The sequence below is a fragment of the Melanostigma gelatinosum genome (genome assembly GCF_949748355.1).
Source record: "Melanostigma gelatinosum genome assembly, chromosome: 18".
NCBI classification, from domain to species: Eukaryota; Metazoa; Chordata; class Actinopteri; order Perciformes; family Zoarcidae; genus Melanostigma; species Melanostigma gelatinosum.
This window is the reverse complement of record NC_136651.1, coordinates 13,568,622-13,589,788: the sequence shown is the minus strand read 5'-3', so window position 1 is coordinate 13,589,788 and position 21,167 is coordinate 13,568,622. Positions and strand designations below refer to the sequence as shown.

At 43.6% G+C, this 21,167-nt stretch overlaps 1 protein-coding gene across 1 annotated transcript in view; it reads right to left on the bottom strand.

Annotated features, from left to right (window-relative positions):
- The window catches only part of plppr1 (phospholipid phosphatase related 1), a 54,698-nt gene that overhangs the window by 11,158 nt on the left and 22,373 nt on the right, over positions 1–21,167 (bottom strand). Inside the window, exons 3-5 of the mRNA XM_079290076.1 lie at positions 17,362–17,550; positions 8,474–8,606; positions 6,109–6,359 (exon numbers count right to left, since the gene is read on the bottom strand). Of these exons, the coding sequence (XP_079146202.1) occupies positions 6,109–6,359; positions 8,474–8,606; positions 17,362–17,550 (573 nt within the window). The remainder of the gene's footprint in view (positions 1–6,108; positions 6,360–8,473; positions 8,607–17,361; positions 17,551–21,167) is intronic.

The following is a 21,167-nucleotide window of genomic DNA, read 5'->3' as shown; positions in this document are numbered from 1 at the left end:
TCGCTTAACCGACCTGGACTTTTGGGTCCTTGAGATCATATGGTTCTTCTACTGTTGCATGGGCGAATGGTCCATGAATCAGCCGCTAAGAATACTGGCCCTGGTTGTAGGGTGTCTGAAAACAGCGATTGAAAACATCTATCGAGGATCACTGTGGCTTACCCTGACATGGTTCGCTACATACCTCCTGGGGAGAATCCACATCGACTCTACTCGCTGCGGTCTAGTAAAGGGTGGAATGGTGATCATCTGGCTGGTAATCGACGTCGCTGCAGTTTTCTACAACCCCCTGAAGATGGTCTCGGCAATCGTCGAGGCCTTTCTGGCGGTTACAGCCCTGACGTATCTCGTGGTCATGACCATGGCTATGAAAGAAAGAGGAAGAGGGCGTTGGCTCCACAAGATCGGCGCCATTGCTCTTTGGGGCATAGGTTGGGGCATAACTGTCGCCATCTACTGGTTGGGTTCTGAATCATCAATCGGGATAGCAGCCTGGCTCATGCTGTATGAGCCTTTGTTTCCAAGAAGGGTTAGGCCTACAAGCCCAGGCCTAACACCTCCTCCAATGGTGTTGGCATCTCCATGGCTGCATTCTCTGGCTCTGCGGCGCTCTGCAAAGCGCTCCAATAATGAGAGGGGGCCTTAAAAAAGAATGAAAATAAGACCACCCCCTGCTTGCTAAAGCTTGGCTTGTAAAAATGCGCTGAAAAATGTAATAATTAATGAAGTCTTTGTGTTCAACAACATTCAGGAGGAGGTCTGCTGTGTCCGCTGTGGGATTCCTCCGGAGCTAATGTTGCACCTGTGGGAGGTAAACCAAGCCCTATGGTGCACCCAATGCTACCTGGGGCAATTCCCGGTAGGAGCAGCCAGCGGCCTCTTCTGCAAAGGAAGTACCCCTTATATGCCTGCGATGAATGTAGTCGACTGTATGGAATTAGAGGCTAAAGCAAAACCAGTGTGGACTTCCGCTGGGAGAACCCCACCAGAGGTCCTGCTCTATGCTGATGGTGTATACTGCCCAGTATACACAAAAATATGGGCGTATCCTGATGGCATCCGGGTGTCCAGCACCCACCTCACCGATGGCCGCTTCGTCGTCATTGGACCTCGCCTGCCCGCCCTGCAGTATCCACTACCAACTCCAGAAGAAGACGACGACACGGCAAGCATCCCGGGTGTGGAACACCGAGACGTGGGTAGCCAGACGATGCTCGCAGGAGTAGTACCAAATCTAATGGGGATGTGGGGATACGACGAGGACTGCGGAGAGCTGGTGGAGGTAATCCCTGAAGGATTGATAGTTCCAGGCGAGGATGAGGACAAAGCATCAACCAGCCCCGTCCCTACTCCGGCCTCCCTCTCCCCAGACAGCATTCTGAACCAGAATGTGTTGGCCCTGGTCCTGAGCCTGGACGAGCAGATGAAGGATGCCATAGATGACGAGGAAGATGACAACGCCCTCCTGGATCTCCAGCCACCAGGTATGGAAGGCCTGGTGGTGCTCGACAGCTGGCAACACGAATCCGAGCCAGAAGACGACGTTCTCATCATCACCGCCGAGGACGACGATGAGTTCCTAGAGGATTACTTGGGGCACAATGCGGCAGCTTGAGACCTCAAGAAGGGGGTGTCAAGAAGAGTTGACCTCTCAGCGCTGCCTCGGTAACATGTCGACACATTCAAGGGAGAAGTAGTCAGGCTTTAAACGCACAAAGCATATATTCAACGTTGAAGTATAATCAAACTGATAAAAATGTATGAATAAGGATAACGAAATGTTCTAATCAATGGTGTAACAAATGTTTAACTGCATAGAAGTGATTTAAACAAATGTAATGAATGTTTCTGTGTGTTCTGTGTAAGATTGGAGCTGAAATGAAATGTATTGGGCAAGAATGACATTGCTGTAATCAAGACCAGATGTTGGGTGTAGTCAAAAGAAAGTTCTGGAAACTGATGCAATAGTTGAGTCATACCGGCAATGTTCGGCTTAACGCCCTTTCCAGAGGGAGGGGGGATGAGTAATGGACCAAACAGGTGGGGGCTGATCACAGCCCATATGAGGAATATAAGGACATGCTTGCAAAGAGCAAAGCTGGGATTTCATCGCGGATGCCGACCAAGCGCATCGGAAGAAGATACTAAAGCCTGCAGCTGATGTATTGAGGACTTCGTCTCTGTTCACGGAAAAGAGACCTCTGTTCGTGGACATTGAGATTAAAAGACGAAGGTTCTAACTCTCCCCACCGCTCGCCTCTTAACATCTGGACAACTGAGAAAGCCGCAGCTGCCTGAGAAAGACTTTGTACTGAGTTTTGAAAACAGCTGAACGGGCTCCGTTGCGGAGCGGAAGGATCGAGGGTCAGGCCTGACCTTCGCTCCTAACAACTCCAAAAGAACTCTTTTCATCGCACCATTGGAAATCCAGCTCCAACCGAGCCGTCTCGGCGACTAAAACTAATGAGTATAATCGAAGAAGATAATTAAATTGACTAATCATGTGTAGTGACATTTTATGTGAGCTGTAGCTGTAACCCCTGCAAACTAACTAAATATAACCTGCAATAAATATCTAATCTGCATTTAAAGTGAAATCCTCAAGTGCATTAATTTGCTCGAGTAGTAAAGAGTTCCTCGTGACAGTAAAAAGTTAAAGCTATTGTATGTCTAACAACTGAGTTCTGAAAGGTTATCCTAGAGACCGAATCCACTTAACAACCCCTTACGGTTTTAGCAAGAATTAATCCTAGCCGTTAAAACCTAACCTGGCATTTACCAAGAGCACGGATCCATAAGAGGGAAGCTGCCATAACCGACGCGACTGGTGTGAGCGCCCGGGGCCAGGACTGGTCTCTCGGCCGAGTGCGCTCTGACCGGAGGAAGCAGGGTAGACGTCGGGAGTAACGGCAGTTAGCGGAGCCAGGCGAGTTCCCTCGCCAGAACACCAGCTCGAGAATCTTTTAATAGAGAGCTGAGTCAGTAATTAGCCCCGTATCGGGCCAGAAGTACCCAGGATCTAACATGTCGGATCTGGGACTACCCTTCCTTTGGGCAATTCTTCCCACTTCTCGATCCCAACAAAGACAATTTGTGTCATCTGGACGAAACGATCCACTTCTTCGTTTCCTTGCCAGTGAATTTCTTCTCGCGTGTGGGCCCTCTGGTGCACCACTTCGAGCTCCAGCGCCGTCCTCCTCCTGGTCCGCGCTGCCGTCTGCTGCCGGGTCCTGGGTCGATGTCGCTGGCACGTCCTGCTGAGTCGTCGTCGTCTGCGGGCTGCCTTCGTCGCCATCGGGTCCTCTCTGCCGTCCGGTGGCGATTCCTTCATCTGGGCCGCTGGCTCGTCCCGCTGGGTCGCCTCCGTCTGCCGGCCGGTCCCTGGAACATCTGGTCCGTTCTGCTGCACTTGCATCTTGGACTTTGTCTTTGTCTTTGTTGTCTCGAGTCGCCTTCCTCCCAAAGCCTCTCGTCGCGCGTTGAGGAAGGGATGGGATCAGGCTCTGGCCCCTCTACAGGTCGGGCGAGTCTGGTCGATGCTCCCCGTCGCCTGCGGCTTCTCCTGTGCTGGCTTGTAAATACCACACACAGCTTCGATGCGTGGATGTCTCGCCATCGGACTTCTTCGAGGCTTGGGCAGCTTTACTTTCTACCCCAACGCCTCACCTCAGGTCTTTTCGTACACGAACGACAGCCTCTCTTAGCTGCCGGGGTTCTTCTTTTGGACTCAACGTACTCCTTTTCCGTCGAGCCCCACGTTGGGCGCCACATGTTAGATCCTGGGTACTTCTGGCCCGATACGGGGCTAATTACTGACTCAGCTCTCTATTAAAAGATTCTCGAGCTGGTGTTCTGGCGAGGGAACTCGCCTGGCTCCGCTAACTGCCGTTACTCCCGACGTCTACCCTGCTTCCTCCGGTCAGAGCGCACTCGGCCGAGAGACCAGTCCTGGCCCCGGGCGCTCACACCAGTCGCGTCGGTTATGGCAGCTTCCCTCTTATGGATCCGTGCTCTTGGTAAATGCCAGGTTAGGTTTTAACGGCTAGGATTAATTCTTGCTAAAACCGTAAGGGGTTGTTAAGTGGATTCGGTCTCTAGGATAACCTTTCAGAACTCAGTTGTTAGACATACAATAGCTTTAACTTTTTACTGTCACGAGGAACTCTTTACTACTCGAGCAAATTAATGCACTTGAGGATTTCACTTTAAATGCAGATTAGATATTTATTGCAGGTTATATTTAGTTAGTTTGCAGGGGTTACAGCTACAGCTCACATAAAATGTCACTACACATGATTAGTCAATTTAATTATCTTCTTCGATTATACTCATTAGTTTTAGTCGCCGAGACGGCTCGGTTGGAGCTGGATTTCCAATGGTGCGATGAAAAGAGTTCTTTTGGAGTTGTTAGGAGCGAAGGTCAGGCCTGACCCTCGATCCTTCCGCTCCGCAACGGAGCCCGTTCAGCTGTTTTCAAAACTCAGTACAAAGTCTTTCTCAGGCAGCTGCGGCTTTCTCAGTTGTCCAGATGTTAAGAGGCGAGCGGTGGGGAGAGTTAGAACCTTCGTCTTTTAATCTCAATGTCCACGAACAGAGGTCTCTTTTCCGTGAACAGAGACGAAGTCCTCAATACATCAGCTGCAGGCTTTAGTATCTTCTTCCGATGCGCTTGGTCGGCATCCGCGATGAAATCCCAGCTTTGCTCTTTGCAAGCATGTCCTTATATTCCTCATATGGGCTGTGATCAGCCCCCACCTGTTTGGTCCATTACTCATCCCCCCTCCCTCTGGAAAGGGCGTTAAGCCGAACATTGCCGGTATGACTCAACTATTGCATCAGTTTCCAGAACTTTCTTTTGACTACACCCAACATCTGGTCTTGATTACAGCAATGTCATTCTTGCCCAATACATTTCATTTCAGCTCCAATCTTACACAGAACACACAGAAACATTCATTACATTTGTTTAAATCACTTCTATGCAGTTAAACATTTGTTACACCATTGATTAGAACATTTCGTTATCCTTATTCATACATTTTTATCAGTTTGATTATACTTCAACGTTGAATATATGCTTTGTGCGTTTAAAGCCTGACTACTTCTCCCTTGAATGTGTCGACATGTTACCGAGGCAGCGCTGAGAGGTCAACTCTTCTTGACAACAGACAATAAAAGATTACAAGATTAACCTAACAGAGGAACTTCTAACGGTGAGTGAAAGCTGTGAGGAGACTGTCAGCTTTTAAAAACACTGTCTTCCTCCATATGTTCTCACTTCTTGAACTTTTACCTCCTCCCACGCCACACAGTGCACGGAGCTGTGCGTATCAAATCCTCTTCATCAATAACCTGTCCTTGTATTGCTCTTGTTCTGGCTGATAAAATCTGCACCTCTTCTCTGTCTTTCACTTTTCAGCAGCTGAGCCCCCTCCGTCACTCCGATATCAAATTGCGGCTCTTCTTCAAAAAAGCCATTCCTCGTGTGTTCCTCCAGCCAATTTTCAAAAAAAAAATGCCTGAACGCACCCTACGCTTGTGTGAAACATTCTTTGACACACTTTCAAGAAATATTTCCTTGCCAATCCCTCCATCAAAGATGGATGTGCGTAGCACCTTATTACATAAAATATTCCCTTTTATTCAAAGCTTTTTAAAATGACAAATCAAGGGTATAACTTAAATCAATTAAAAGGATCTATTCATCTGATTGCTTGGATATAAGTGTGTAAAATAATTGCATGAAGTCCCAAATGAGTAACTCTGGAGCTTCAAGTACACTCGATGACACTGATTTTTAATTAAATTATCTCCCGTTTTCTTGAAGAAAATTTGATGGAGTATTTAAAAAAAAAAAAGGATTTTCTAATAATGTAGTACTGATTTAAATAAACAGAACAACGACAACAAATGCTGTTTCTATATTCCAGAATACAGTTACTATATATACACCGTTAGAGCCTGAATTTGATATTCTGGTATATTTAATTATATTTGAAACAACTCAAACATAACTTAGACAACAAACTGCTTAATTAAAATTGTATCTATGAATTCAGTTAAGCAGCTCTTAATCCTCCACAGTTAACCTGAGTACATTCTTCTCACCGTCAGGTAAACAGCAGAGTACACACTCAGCGAAGCGTCCTTGGATGGGAACGACCGGCGAGCGTTCTCCACAACAACGGGGTTCCCGGTGCAGATGTTGCCGTTGATGATGAACTGGTGATTAAAGCGGCACTCGGTGCCGGTATAGTTGGGCTTGCACACGGACAGGAAGTACGGCGAGAGACCTCCAGTCACCACCTGTCCCGCGTTGACGAAGATGTCTGTGGCAAACAGGCCGAACGCAAACACACCTGGGGCACACAATTAGACTTTATAGCACATGAAACCACACAGCAAAGTAAAATGAACACATGAACACAAAGCTTTAAAAGCTTCACACGCGTTTCCCTCTTCACGCATGGTGCAGTCACCTTGTACCCGAAGTTACATTGACCTGTGACTATCTGGCTCCCAGCACTGGCACACAAACCAACTGTAAACCCCAACTGTCACGAGGCAGTGCTCAACCCCAGAATATCCACGGTTAGTACTATACCCTGAAAAATGCTGGAATCTAATGAAGTTAATACAGTGGACAACAGGCAAGGAACAAAATATAAACAAACAAAAGCATCTCATGTGAATGATTGCACTGACACTTTCAGCCCACCAACCCTGACCAATGTCTGCGTCTGCATTCTGTTTGCTGTGAAATATGACTGCTTATTATCTGGCCTGCTTAGCCATGAAATTACTCTGAAATTGCTTTGTATACTCATCCTGGGGCCGGGGGGGGGGGGGGGGGGGGGCTGAGGTGCGGTAGGGTTTGGTTGCCAGTGAGGGTTACAGGGACACGATTGTGTGAAGGGCATCATTGAGGGAAATAGAGAAGGGGAATTAGGGTGAGACGAGAGGAGATGGGAGGGAGCAGGAGAGCGGGAAAACTAACAGCCCCAGTGATCCTACACATTTGAGAGATTGTTTGGCAGCTGATGGAAATATAAATCACGCGAATGGCAGGCGAATGAATCTCTGATGAGTTTTATTATAAATTGACAATTTATTTAAAAAATGAACAATGCAGTTCTGATTACGCCACTTAAGTCCAGCAAACGACCTCATTTACTGGAAAAGGTAGCAAAGAGCCTGTCAGTTTGCCCAGCGCTACTCAAGCTTTGTGGGAAAGTGGCTGCAAAAAGTTAAATTCAAAGGTTGCGTGGGGCTATAAACCTTACCTGTAATTGCGATGTCAAGCTTTTTGGCATGTTGCCTACAATCCAACATGTTTAAATTAGATTTTGTTTCATCGGCCCGTGTCAGGGTGGGTTTTTATCCAGGTCCCCTGACTTCCTCCCACAGTCCAAGACATACAGGTTATGTTAATTACGGACTCCATTTCCCACAGGTGTAAATGAGAGTGTGAATGGTTGTCTGTCTCCATATGTCAGCCTTGTGATAGTCTCCCTGACATGCATGTGCATGCATTTTTACTTTTGTTCCCTACAATATTACATGAAATGTAATTGTATTCACACTTGAACAAGGCTGAGGTGATTGCAACTGTTGGTCAACCCAAAGCCTATTATATGTTGCTAACTGTAGCCCTTGGATCATTTAAGCCAAGAATACTGAATACACTTAACGGCACACACACCAGCTTCATCTTGATACGCATCATCGCTTCAGGCTACACCACGGCTCCCAGCATCGGCAAGCATCACTGCCTCCGAAAAAGCAGCAAATGCATCATATTAGCTCCACTGCTGCCATAACCGGCTCGGCAGGCACGTGCTACAGCTCATGTGTGTTGCACTTTCACAATTGGCTGATCTACAAACAGAAACAGGCGCTAAAAGGGAGCGTTTCAGACAGAGGGTGAATACAGGTGTATTCAGACAGACAGTATGAGAAAAACAATATGTGTTGAACATTAAAGCATGTAAACGTGTTCTAGGAGGAACCAAAAAGGTATGAAGCTAAAATGAGCATTGTGTGTCCTCTATAAACACCAACATCCTCAAGCCCTGACTCATCAGGCTTACTGTTTAAATGTGCAGCTTTTTGCATTGGAGCTCCCCTCTCAGGAGGTGAGTGACAGCACATTCACCTGTCAGCTTAGCCACGATATGCAGCATGTTGCTTCTTGGTTAAAAGCTTACTGAAACACTAAAAGCCACAGACACATTCCTGATGTTTCAGATTCATGGTTTACTGTAAACTGTACTCACATAATGATAAACAACAGGAGACTGACTGAATACACACTGAAAGTAAAAGTTGTGATTTGGCGCCCCCGTGTACCTGTGAGAGGACATGGATGACATGGTGGACACGGTGATGTAGTGCGTTTCTGAGCTGTGAGCTACTGCCTTGTACCGTCCACATGAAGGGCAGTTAGGACTATTTGGCATGAAAAGCTTCTTACCTACGAAGCGTATGACGCGACGGATAAGGGGGTTGAGGTAACAACAGTCTCCTGTCACGATGGTTTTCTCCTGGGCCAGGAGAGCTTCCCTCGTCGACTTCATCACATACATGGACACCTCTCCGATGAAAATCTACAAAATGCACACAAATAGGCAGAAAACACCAGAGGGCGACGCAGAAACAGGAGGAGATGGGAAACACACACACACAGACAAGGAAGAAAAGAAAACATGGAGTTAAGCATTCCATTATAGGGCAGGGGGACATTTTGCCCCTGTGTACATAAACCACTATGTCTTCATGCAGCCTTTCTTCAGGCCCATTATCGTGTGGACATTACATCAGGTCTAATGGAAATACTGCTGACACACAAAATGAAACTCATTGCCGGCTGTCTCCGGTGATGCAGGCGGCAACAAAAATATGTATGTGTTTATGAGCGGGAGTGTGTGCATACAGTAAGGGTGTATGTGTGTGTATGCGTCTGGTTTTGGTGTGTGTGTGTGTGTGTGTGTTTGTGTTCATAAAAGAGTTTGTTTTGAGCCCCAGGACAGGTCATCTCCTGTGTTTTTCTCCATCCCTTGTGAATGCTTCCACATGGTCTCGTGAATGCAACTCTCATCTATTTCTTTCTTTGTGGCTACAAGCAGGATGAGCGGTTGATTTTGTGATGTTGGGGAAAGAAGAAGAAGAAAGAGGAACTGGCAGCAGACACATAAAAGAGGGGATGACTTGATTTAAAGCTCTGCACTGGTTTCAGTCATGTCTGGATTTGGCAGCACAAAGGAGGCGGAATTAACATTTTCAAACACTTTTTTCCATTCGATGATGACTGACAAAGCGTGCAAACACCAAATAAAAATCTCATTAATGCATGATGACATGTCTTCTTTTGCATATTGACCTAGAAACATGTCTTCAAGGGCAAAATAGCCAAATAAACACGCCTTTATCTTCAAACAGACTGCGACTGTAAAGGGCAGGGAACTTGTATCATGTGGTTTCATTATGGCTGACAATTTGTACAAACAAATGTTTTCTGGATGTTATGGATGCAAAATAGCCCAAACTCTGAAAATTGACCAGTGCATGAACATGATGTTATTGCCTTGGGTGTCTCTCCAAAAGCTCCTGATCTAAATGGAAATAAAATGATTCACGAGCCTCTTGAAGCATTGTTATAAAATGTAAAGCATGCATATGCAAACATATCTATAGTATGATCAATCTAAAATGTGCTCAGATTACTTTTATCTCCGGTGAGGTAACTGTCGAGAAGCGTTTCCCTGATACTAAATGATGACTTTAACATTTTCAAGCAACCAGTAATTGCCTTAATTGATCGTCTTATTTCAACTCATGTGACCCCCAACTCTACTTCAAACAAATGTCATGAAAACTGAACTGAAGTGACTGAAAGCAACTAATCTCCAAAGTCCATGTCAGACATGAAGTGAAACTGGTGTGACGTCTGAGCGGAAAATGAAAAGGTTAAAAAGATGTCATTTTTTGGAGTAATTTTTGTGAAATGACATGAAAAGAACAGACTTCTGGTTCATCTGCTATCTTAATTTATTACGAACCCATCCACGAGTGTAACAGATGTATGGGAGCTCAGGTCAGCAGTACCCATGAAAGTCTATAAAATCCAGTCCCTGTGACATTACAGTGACTGCCCGAAGCATTCAGGAATACATTTTTAGCTTCACCCTATTCACGTTGTGAATCACTCACATATGATGACAACTGTCCCCTGGAGAAAACCTTAAATCACTTATTCTACGGTTTGTTCAATCATACTGCTCGCTAGTCTTCTTTTTTTCTTTCTTTAATCAAGCATTTAGCCTAAAGCAGCGCAGAACTTCTCTTGATTGTGACAGTAAGCGGATAATTATATGTAATCTTTTTTATATTTGAGCAAAAAGAAAGATTTCTTTTTTTTTATTTGAGTAAGGTATATTTGGAAATATGTAATACAATACAAATGTAGTAGCTGACTAAAACAGCCCTTAAAAACACAAACAATCAGTGAAAAAGAGAAACTTCAAATCATGTGTTGATTTTCACGGTCAAACTGTTGTATGCACTAAGTTAGCGGCTCGTCGGAAATCACAGTGGAACATTTAGCAGCTAAAGAGCCAGATGTTTCCCTCAGGAGTCATAGGAGACCAAAGAACAGAGCTAAAATGAGAGTGAATATTGGACACTCACTGGGTAGCCAGAAACATGACACAGAATAAATGCTAATGCTGCTTCATGTCTCCTGGAAGTGTAAATATAGGCTGTTTGCTCACATTCACATTCGTTCACTTTATAGGGTGATAATATGTAAAGCTGCTGTGTTTACAGCTTGTTATACTTCCCTGAAGTGGAGGAAAAAAAGAATCAATTAATGCTCCTTTACCGTCTTCTTAATGAGCTGAGTATTTCCAGTATTGCCACCAAGACGCACATAAAAGAAAGTGGAATAATTAGTCATAGTTTCCTCAACTTCAACATAGTCCTCTGATATCTCGACACCTTTAGAGTTTAACTAGAGAACCCTCGTGGAGGTTAACTCTCGGTGGCTTTCATTCGTCAGCCACTTGTTTCTGTTGGATCCACACTAGGCAGACAAGAGCGCTTTCATCGTGTTGAGGATGAAGGATCACCTTTTATGATGCCTGTCCATGGATGAACAAGTTTATAACACACAACAACCTCTACAGCCTCCCATTGGTCCGGCCATGTGGAACCTTCTGAATAAATTACTGCCTCTTTGCTCATTCGCCAACATCCCAACATCATTAATTCTGATCGGCTGCTTCGCTGGGCGATGACGCATGTGGCAGCGGAGCGATATACAGTGTGATGCACAACTTTAGCACCTGACACAGCACTCTCAAAGGGCACAATTAAAAAGTTTGGGATAGCGTACAGATAAAGAGATTAAAACCATTCACTATAGGCCAATGAGAAAAAGAGAGCAAGGAGATGGAAATATGGGAAATGACCAGCACTGTTAAACAAAAGTTAAACAGCTGACACAGCACTGAGGAGGGGTGTGTGATCAGGGACAAGCAGGATAAAAGAAGAAAGGATTTATCTTATTAGGTTGTAATGAGTTTAACGAAAAAATACTAATTGTGTGACTATAATAGCCCAAATAACATGAAAACATTGATATATAAAGAACAAAGAGTACTGTGTACCAACTCGTACACTGATGTGTGTTAAACATATCGGCCTGTAATTATATTTTCTCTTTTTTTCTGAAGTAATCATTGCAGAAGAGTCCGTCAAAACTGCACGCTTCTGGATTTTAAACCAATTATTTTTATTCTATTGAGTAAATCAGAGTGTGTGTGTGTGTGTACTTGTACATATATCTTTGCGAGGACCAGTGAGTTTCAGACCGTCACAGTGAGGACATCGCGGGCGGTCCTCACTTCTTCAAAGGCCTGTTTGAGCGGTTCAGACTTGGTTGTAAAATGAGGTGAGGGAATTAGGGTCAGGGTTGGGCATTTAGTTGTGATGGTTAATATTGGGATAAAGGGCAAGGGAATGCATTACAACAATGAGTGTCCTCACAACGTTAGAAGTACAGGGTTATGTGTGACGGGGGTTGGGCGGACAGGTGTGTGTGTGTGTGCACAGGTGTGTAACACTGTATAATGTTGATGCAGCTGCACAGCAACTGGCTTCAAGAAGAAAATGTAAGCTAGAGTCTGTGTTTTACTTGTTTTATAAAAGTGATGATAATTCACGTTTGACTTCAGACTAGCATACCGGTAGCCACAGTCAATGTTTAGAGCCTGAGAGCAAAGAACAAAGTGTCCAAGATAATAAACACAACAAGAGGGAGACACAAAGAGGCAGCAGAACGGTAATATCTCATTACAAATAAATGCGTCCAGAAACAAGACATCTTTTACGATCGCATCCCAAATGAAGTGCCTCTTGAAATCGAATAGAATTTTCTTGAATAGAAAAGGAAGATGTCTGTTTGGAAAAGAAGCTGGGATACACAAATGGGACACATACAGTACACTGCTAAAAGCTTTTCCACGGCACTCTACAGTTCTGAACTGAATTTTAGATTTGCTGCGGAGCATTCAACAGAACATGTGGCTCAAGAAACACACCAAATTCTATAACGACATCCAGACATTAAGACGTCCTTCAGTGGTGTAGTGGGTCAAGAAAGAATTCAGCTATGACAACGCATATCCTCAGGAAATCATAACATTTTAAAATGCTATTAATGAATGAATCAAATGCTGCAAATATGTACACTTAATAGACAAAAAAAAGATTAAATAATGCAGTTAACATTCACTGGATTATAACACGGCATGGACAATAAGGAAACAAAAGGAAAGGATGGTTGGCTCACACGGTTCACAAAAAAATATAGTTGGAGTGAAAAAGCTAATTGACTTACCATAAACTCTTTGGCTACAGTTAGTTGGCAACTATATACTTTAAATATGATAGATAGATATAAACTGTATTCATCCCCAGGGGGAAATTAGATATGTTGGTGAACAACAGTTAGACAAGGTAAATGAGGGGTAATAACCAACATTCACCAGCTCAAAATGCAAATGAGTGCAAATGATGACACATTTGCTGCACTCTTACAGCTTTAAAATGCTGTATTTCCTTTTTGACACCTGACTCCCTAGATGACGTGCAGTAACGTCAAATCCAAAGCTAATTAATATTATTTCAACACATTGCATCTGTACTGATGTGATGCACGACTGCAGCCCTTAACATGTTAGCACTGTGCGATCCTAAAACATACACCGAGGCCTGTGTCTGACCATTAAGCATTGGCTCCTTTAAACAGAGGGACCCACACGGTTTCTATATTGTGGGATTGACTCGTCTTTTCCTTCGCATGTGGCCAGAGAAAATGAATTCTAACATTAAAAACAGACACACGCACACAGTCATCGGGAGGTGCTCAGAACATCTTTGACACTGGTTTAATAATGAAGTGAGCCAGGGACTCAGAGACACATGGCCGATGGTGCGGTCTGGTGGTTGGAGTCGACAAGCACGGAGCTAAACTGACACCTTGTGGCTGCATGTTGCTGCTCCTGTTTGAATCAGCAATGCACACGCAGCCCCTGCCCTACATTCAACAGTTACTTTGTTCATTCAGTGATCAGAAAAAAGATTTCTAACAGACCCTTTTCACACAAGATATTCGTCATTGCAGGTACACAGGTGTAATTAATAACACTAATGAGGGCTGCACTCATGCTCGCTGCTATCGTTAATGGTATTGATTACACCTGTGCCTCCCCTGCTATGACAAGTATAAACACCGGCTGTGAAAAAGCCCCATTGATGCTTTTAGCGACACCTGTAGTTTTCCTTCAATGGCGTGTCAAAATGAGTGCACCCCCCCAAAATCCATACTGCAGCACAAACTAATTCTGTACAATGTGTGCCACATACTGATTGTCATATACTGTTTGAGCAGTAATCCAACACTCGACTTGTTTTATACTGACAATAAATGTTACAATATGTGCAAAGTGGGAAACTGCAACTTTGTTGCAGTTCAATTTCACAAAGCGGGCAGCAACGTGTCTTTCTTAAGTTGTAACACCTTTTGTTCTTAAGCTGTTCAACTCACCACCTCCCACAATCTAGTTTAATTCCCCCAGTGCCTCCATTTCCGTTGTGCATTGCATTGTGGGAGAATAGTGTTCATCAACATCACGCTCAAAAATCAACCATAATCTAGTGTGCACACTGTCTGGTAGGGGTGAGGGGAAGAACCGATACAGCATAGTATCGCGATATTTTGCGTGGCGATATTGTATCGATACACGGAAGCCAAGTATCGATATTTTGCAAATACAAATTCAACTTTTTGGTATTAGAATAATAAAATCTATTTATTTTTCAGTCTAGATTTAGTTTTTTTCTCAGCGTCATTGGTAGGCAGCTGGTCAAAACAAAGATGGAGACATCGGAGAAAGAAATCAGAAATGCGCCGTCCGACACAGCCGTGCCCAAGCTCGACAGAGAAGTGAAGCTGAGGAATCTTTGAGTCGAGCAGAAAGGGTTGCATTAACTTGTGATGCGTGGACGTCAAGGGCAGTGGATTCCTGTGTGACTATAACAGCACAATATCTCACAGAGGACTGCCGACTGCTGTCTCACGTCCTCCAAACTAGAGCAGTACATGTAAGTCCCACCGGGGCAAACATTGCAGACCTCCTGCTAAATGCAGCACAAGAATGGGGGATTGCCGACAAAAAACCTGGCGGTTGTAACCGACACCGCTTCTAACATGGGCGTTGCCGTTCAGTTAGTGGGATACCTGCATGTGAAGTGTTTGGCTCAATCTGGCCTCATAACAAGGTTAAATCTGCCAACAATAGCCAGGCTCATGGGGAGAGTGCGGCGCATTACTGTCTCTCTGCCCTTGATGTCCACGCAACGCAAGTTATACTGAGCTATATAACCCTTATATCTTACATATAGAAGTTATAGTTCATATACTGAGTCCACACACGTTTGCGTTCAGTTAAGTTGGACTATGTAGACCAGGGGTGCCCACACTTTTTCGGCTTGCGAGCTACTTTTAAAATGACCAAGTCAAAATGATGTACCTACATTAAAAATGCTAAATATCTATTTATTTGTATATATATATATATATATATACACTGAGTATACTTTATATTTACAATATATGTTGGCGTACCTTGCATAAATGCATGAACCCTTATGGCACAATACAATTCTGTACATTTTTGGTCATTACCTTACTCTGATGACTTGCACTGAATGGGATTGGCCAGAGTTGCACAGTCAGGACAGTAGCTGCTGGTATCCGCCTCAAGCAGACTTCAAATGATCATCTGTCATGGTGGAACGGTGTTTGGTCTTAATGTTCTTCATGTGGGAAAAGGCTGACTCACATAAATGAGTAGAGCCGAATAATGCAGTCAGGAAGGTAGAACATTTCCTCATGTTTGGGTACTTTTCCTCTGTGAGTAAATTCCAAAACTGTCCATGAGCCCTGGACTTCAGCTGAATGTCAGCTTGCAGTGTCAGGATCTCATCCTCCACTCCAGACGAGTTCAGGTGAAACAGCGTTGACATTTTTGATGCGAGTGAATCAACCTCAATATCTTCCTGAAATGTGCAGCACATAAGTGTAGCAACTGGCTCGAGTAAAGCAAAGTCTGGAAAGCGTTTGTCAAACTCTGACAGACACTTGTCAATCTGCTCTGTGTAGCGCGCGCTGTCAAGTTACGCACTTGACGAGGAAAATGACTACGAAAATGACGAGGAAAAAAAAGTCCTCCTCCCATTCCGGATGGAAGTGGTACGTTTTTGGTTTCTTACTTGGTCCAGCTACCCCACTCATTTTTATACCCTTTCTTCAGTGTAAATACATTGGAAGGCTAACAAATTAGCTCGCCGGAGTTTTGCAGTAGCTTCTGCGTTTGACTGCGCATGTATGGTTAGAAAATACGTGCTCTCAGACTGGCTGCCCTGCACGTCAATCAAATGTCAAAAGCCACAGTGAGGATGGACGATGATAGACTTTGTCATGTCTGTCTCATAAGTGCCCCTCATACACGAACCTAGGCCGCTCGGTCACAAGAGGCTAACATCTCATTTGTTTTGAATGGCATGAGATCTACCCGCACTTCCTTCACGATCGACGCATTGGGCACCCCTGATGTAGACTGTGATACAAACAGTTCAGTTTGTCAGGCGCATGTAACATTTATGACAGGTTTTTATGACAGTGTTGGTCAGTCTGTCTGCTTGACAATCCCATTTTGCTGCAATAAAAATGATTGAAGTGAGATGAACGGACTGAAAACTTTATCTTATTAGATGAAACATGTTAACAAAGTTTTCCTTTGGGGACATAATTTGCAGTTGAAAAAAAGTAATATGTTACATATGCAATATATGTTACATATGCAATATATGTTATTGCAATACTCAGCATATCTCAGCATATATCGTGATAATATCATATCGTGACTGAAGTATCGTGATAACATCGTATTGTGGGACCTCTAGTGATTCCCACCCCGACTGTCTGGTTGGGGGGAAAAATATTCTGTCCCTTTTTCCAATGTGAAATCACTACACACTCAAAAACGTGGTTAGAATCAGTGCCTTCTATTAAACAACAGCTGTGAACGGATAGAGTGGCATGAGTTACACTCATAGACCACTGAGTCAACTGAACTCCCTGTTGATGTTGAAAAGGTTTCACCGGTGCACGGGTGTCCCTTTCATTCAGCACAACAGTGAAGGAACAGTGAAATATTACACAACAGGAAATCCACTCGCCTTCCGTCATGTCATGACTTGTACACTTCACATTCAGCAGAACAAAGCAAAATATTCAGGGATGCTGTTCAAAGTTCAGAGAGCCAAAAGTTCCGTCCGTGAAATCGTCACCGAACTTCTCAGCTGACCCATGAAAAGATTTGATTTGAAAACCATATTTTGACGGAGAACGTGGAATTTACCGAGGCTAGAGGGACAACTGTAGTAGGTTCAAATAAGATGCATTGCTGAATATCTATTCTGCACAGACGTCCTGCTTATCTGATACATAAGTTAACACTGAAGTAACTTATGTAACAGTAACACAGGTCGGTCAGTCGGCCAATACTGTAGGTCAGCAGTGTATGTTGTCTGGCAACATTATGAAACTTTGTGGAGTAGAGGTTACATTGTTGGTGGTTGTAGGACTTATTGTAGAAATAACAGGTTTCAAATGTGAAGAGCTGTAAGCAGTGAACAAAAGGTTGCTCTTTTCAGAGAGACGTAAATAAACCAAATGCGGTTGCCGTGTTTAAACACTGCAGCGAAATACACATAAGATGTTGTTGTTTTACTCACGATAGCGGTGGGAGCAGCAGCCACCACACAGTAGAGGATGAGAGGGGGGACGAAGCTGGACTCCTCTGTGCCGGGGTACGGCTTCATCAGCTCGGCGTCGTTGCAGAAGAAACCCTGCACGTGCACGCTGAACAGGTCCGTGCACTCCATGTAGTAGGCCAGCAGCACCGTGCCGGACATGATGACGAGCTGGAAGAAGAACATGTCGGAGAGGGACAGAGCAAGAGAGTGGAGAAAGTTGAAGGAGAAGGAGAAGAAGGGGGAAAGGGGGACTTGTCAGTTGTATATCCAGTGCACTGAAGAATGTCCTTCCTTGATTCACTTTTCAGTGGTTAAATGAGTTGTTTGGTGGCTGATCTCTGAACAGCGCTCCTCTCTCAGCTGTGACGTGTCTAAGATGGTTTTAAATGCGAAACAACCGCATAAATCCTCTAAATCTATTTTCCTCTCTCTCCCTCTAGCTCATGCTAACTCCTCGTGTACGAGCCCCCCCCCCCCCCCCCCCACTTACCACCCCCTCACCCCCTCATCCCTCATTCCCCCAAACATCGTCTTTTGTCTCTGGCCTCTTTTCGCTCTCTTTCCAGAATCAGCTGTAGGCAATATTTTTGATATATATGGTATCATTCGTCACTGATAACGAACCAACACTGGAATATGAAATGTAAGGCATTGCAAAGACAGGCTTTTAATGTGGATTCTAAAAATCAGCTGCATTTGTGTCATTCAGCCGCGGCTAATGTGTTGATACTGACGCCAACCTGCTGGCGCTACACGCTCTGGTTATTATATCAAAGGAGTGTGATGACGTCTTTGTCTATATTTAAAAGCTAGATGGAAGAAAAGCACCACAACATCACCACCGGAACTGGAAAGAGTGTCTTAGTCAGGGAAGGTACTGCCAGTCGATGTAGACATTAGTCATGAAAAGGTAACATGAGAGCAGTAAGAGCGACTCAGCTCCCTGAGATTACAAAAAGAATGCAAAAAGAACGACATATGAAGATGCTTTATTGAGCCTATGTGAATCAATAAAGTATGAGTCATTACAAATACATGGGACATCACAAGCGGCCATGTCTGGCGATCCTTTCTCATTTGTCTTCTGAAAAACTGCAATCTTCCAAGTGTTTTTAGTTTACTTTAGTTCAGTTTTAGTTGTTAAAATGTCATATAGACATGATAATAGTGTCGTGAATGGTCCCTGATTCTTAAAAACGTGTTAAAGCAGGCCATTTGTAATACTTCTCCTCAACACCAGGGGTCACAATGCTGCCGCTGAAGGAGAAGTGTTGCTTCAACACACAAGAGACACTCAGCTCCCTGTGATTACAGGGGAAATGTGCAAAAAGAACGAAATATGAAGACGCTTCATCGATCCGATATGAATCAATAAAGTAAAGGAGTGTTGCTTCGACACACTTTTTTTCGGTTGTCTTGTGTACGATACAATAACTTTATTCCATATTCTGCTGGGATGATTTTTAATATTTAACATCTTCAGCCAACTAGAACAGCGATTGTGACCTTGTTTGTGGAGACACTGCATGCATCTGGAGTCGAGGTCTGAAGTTGCACATTTCATTTATCATCATTGATTGAAGAGCCAAGACAGCAGAGACAGTACAGTTGGGAAAGATGCCATTTAACAGGGATTCATATTAAAACAAGCAACTGATTCTGGGTCCCATCAAGGAATCGTGCTTTGAGATCGCACTTTCAATCAAATATTCCTAATTTGTTGTTTCTAACTGTAGATCCATAAAACGTTCACCGATGTGTATCCCAGTAGTGGGTGCACTGTGAGCTGTGTACTTTCACTCACTCACTGTCAGCACATTCTGTCATTTTACACATCCAGGAAAGAATCAGGGCTCAGAGCATTTACTACTTTTCTTTTCTTTTTCAGTCTTGCCTAAATGTGCAGCAGCTTACCCACTTGTTGAAGCCATTCTTTCGTGTCAATTTATCAAGCAAATAAAATCCGGCGTTTGAAGAAACAAACAAAAATACATTTTTAACATGTCGAAACACTGATTACAAAAGAAGTATAAATCGGCATGCGTGTGATCCTACACCGGTGGTGTTGGGTAGAGAAGACCACATACATACATCCTGTTATGGGTAAAGATGTAACAGTTATTTCAGTTTAAGTTAAAGGGTTTTGTTTCGTTTTTGCTGTGCTAAGAAAGGGAAACTTTTCAAAGAGAAAGCGGATCGTTGTGTGCTTTGTTAACGAGTTTGGGTACAAACCCCATTTAGGATAGTATAGCTCTACCACAGTACTCGTCCTCTGCTACAATACAGGGACCTGCATATAAGTGCATATTTTGCAGCAGCATATATTAAAAACCTCATTGCTCTCCTGAGTCAGACACTACAATAAAAGTAAAACAAGTTGGAGCTGTTTTCCTGAACCTTAACAGGAGATCCTGTCCAATCAAATCAGTTAATCAGAACGACTTGTATCCACAGTAAAACATGGAGGTTGTGGGGGCGACTGTGTTTAGGAGAGAACTGTTGTCAATATCTCGTCTCGTGACAGATGGCCATGCTGATGTCCAGGTGTGTGGGCCTGTGTGTGTGCTTTTTTGTTTTCTATGCCAACTTTTTGAATAACACAAAGCTAATTCGTGATATTTTAGCTTGCTCTTGTCATTATAAAGGTATCATGTCGCGGATAGAACATTTACACAATTCACAAACATCAACAATAACTCTCAAGAGAAACCATTGTACTTAGCTGCACACCATACCTTGATACGTCACGGTTATACTCGTAACGGAGGGCACTCATATATGACCAGACGTTTTCAGTGTTTCAAATGTAGTAAAAAAGTCCTCCTGTTCCTCTATCTTAATAAATGATTGATGATTGATTTCACTTGGGTTTAATTGGGCAGTTCTTTACCCAGCCCTGATTTTAAAAAATAAAGACAAGTGAATAACAGTAGGAACTGATGATGTGAAGCAAAAAGACAATAAAAAAGCTGTAGCTCAGCATTTGAACTTACTTTCTCTCAGTACTTTCTCTAAGTTCACTGACCTTGACAGAGGAATTTGAGGGCTAAAGCTGTGGGTTCAAACTCATCTCAGTGTAGTCCGATTAACCGCAAACCCTATCAAGCGTTTAGCTTTGAGGAAGTTGCTGTAAAACACAGTTTCCCAAAGTTCCCAGATATTCCTCACAAGACAGCTACGGTTGGAGTAGCAGAGTTTGGTGATGGTGTTTTTCACTGAGACAGTGGTATTACTGGAAATGAGGCCAACTGTTCATCATTGAACCCTCTCTACAAGGACTACAGGTGAGTGCCCACACAGTGATACCCATGAGTGTTCATAACATACTATATACATACAAGCATTTTCATGTGTTTCCCACACCTCAGTGGAAAATACACAGTAGTCTTGACTTATGTACGCTGTGTTTTTTAGTTTGGTTTTGTCAGAATAGTATCTAATGGTTACTGAAATTATATTGTAGGCCTTCTTGTATGTTAAATATAATTAGAAAATAATTATTAGTCAGCAACATTTTACCACAAGTATTAATTATTGTAAAGATTTTTTTCCACTTTAATTTCCAAGAAAGCTAAAGTTTTCCGTATTTCATCTTCCACCTGATTCTGATAAATCTCAAGTGTAACCCAGACCGTCAGAGGAACATTTTCATTAATGCAGCTTGGCGGCAGACATTATCCAGAGAGGGATAATTCCATGATTTAATGTTGTTCCACAAACACGTTCCAGCAGGGTAATCGGCTAACACATAATTCACAGGTCTCTGAAAATATGTAAATCCCTGC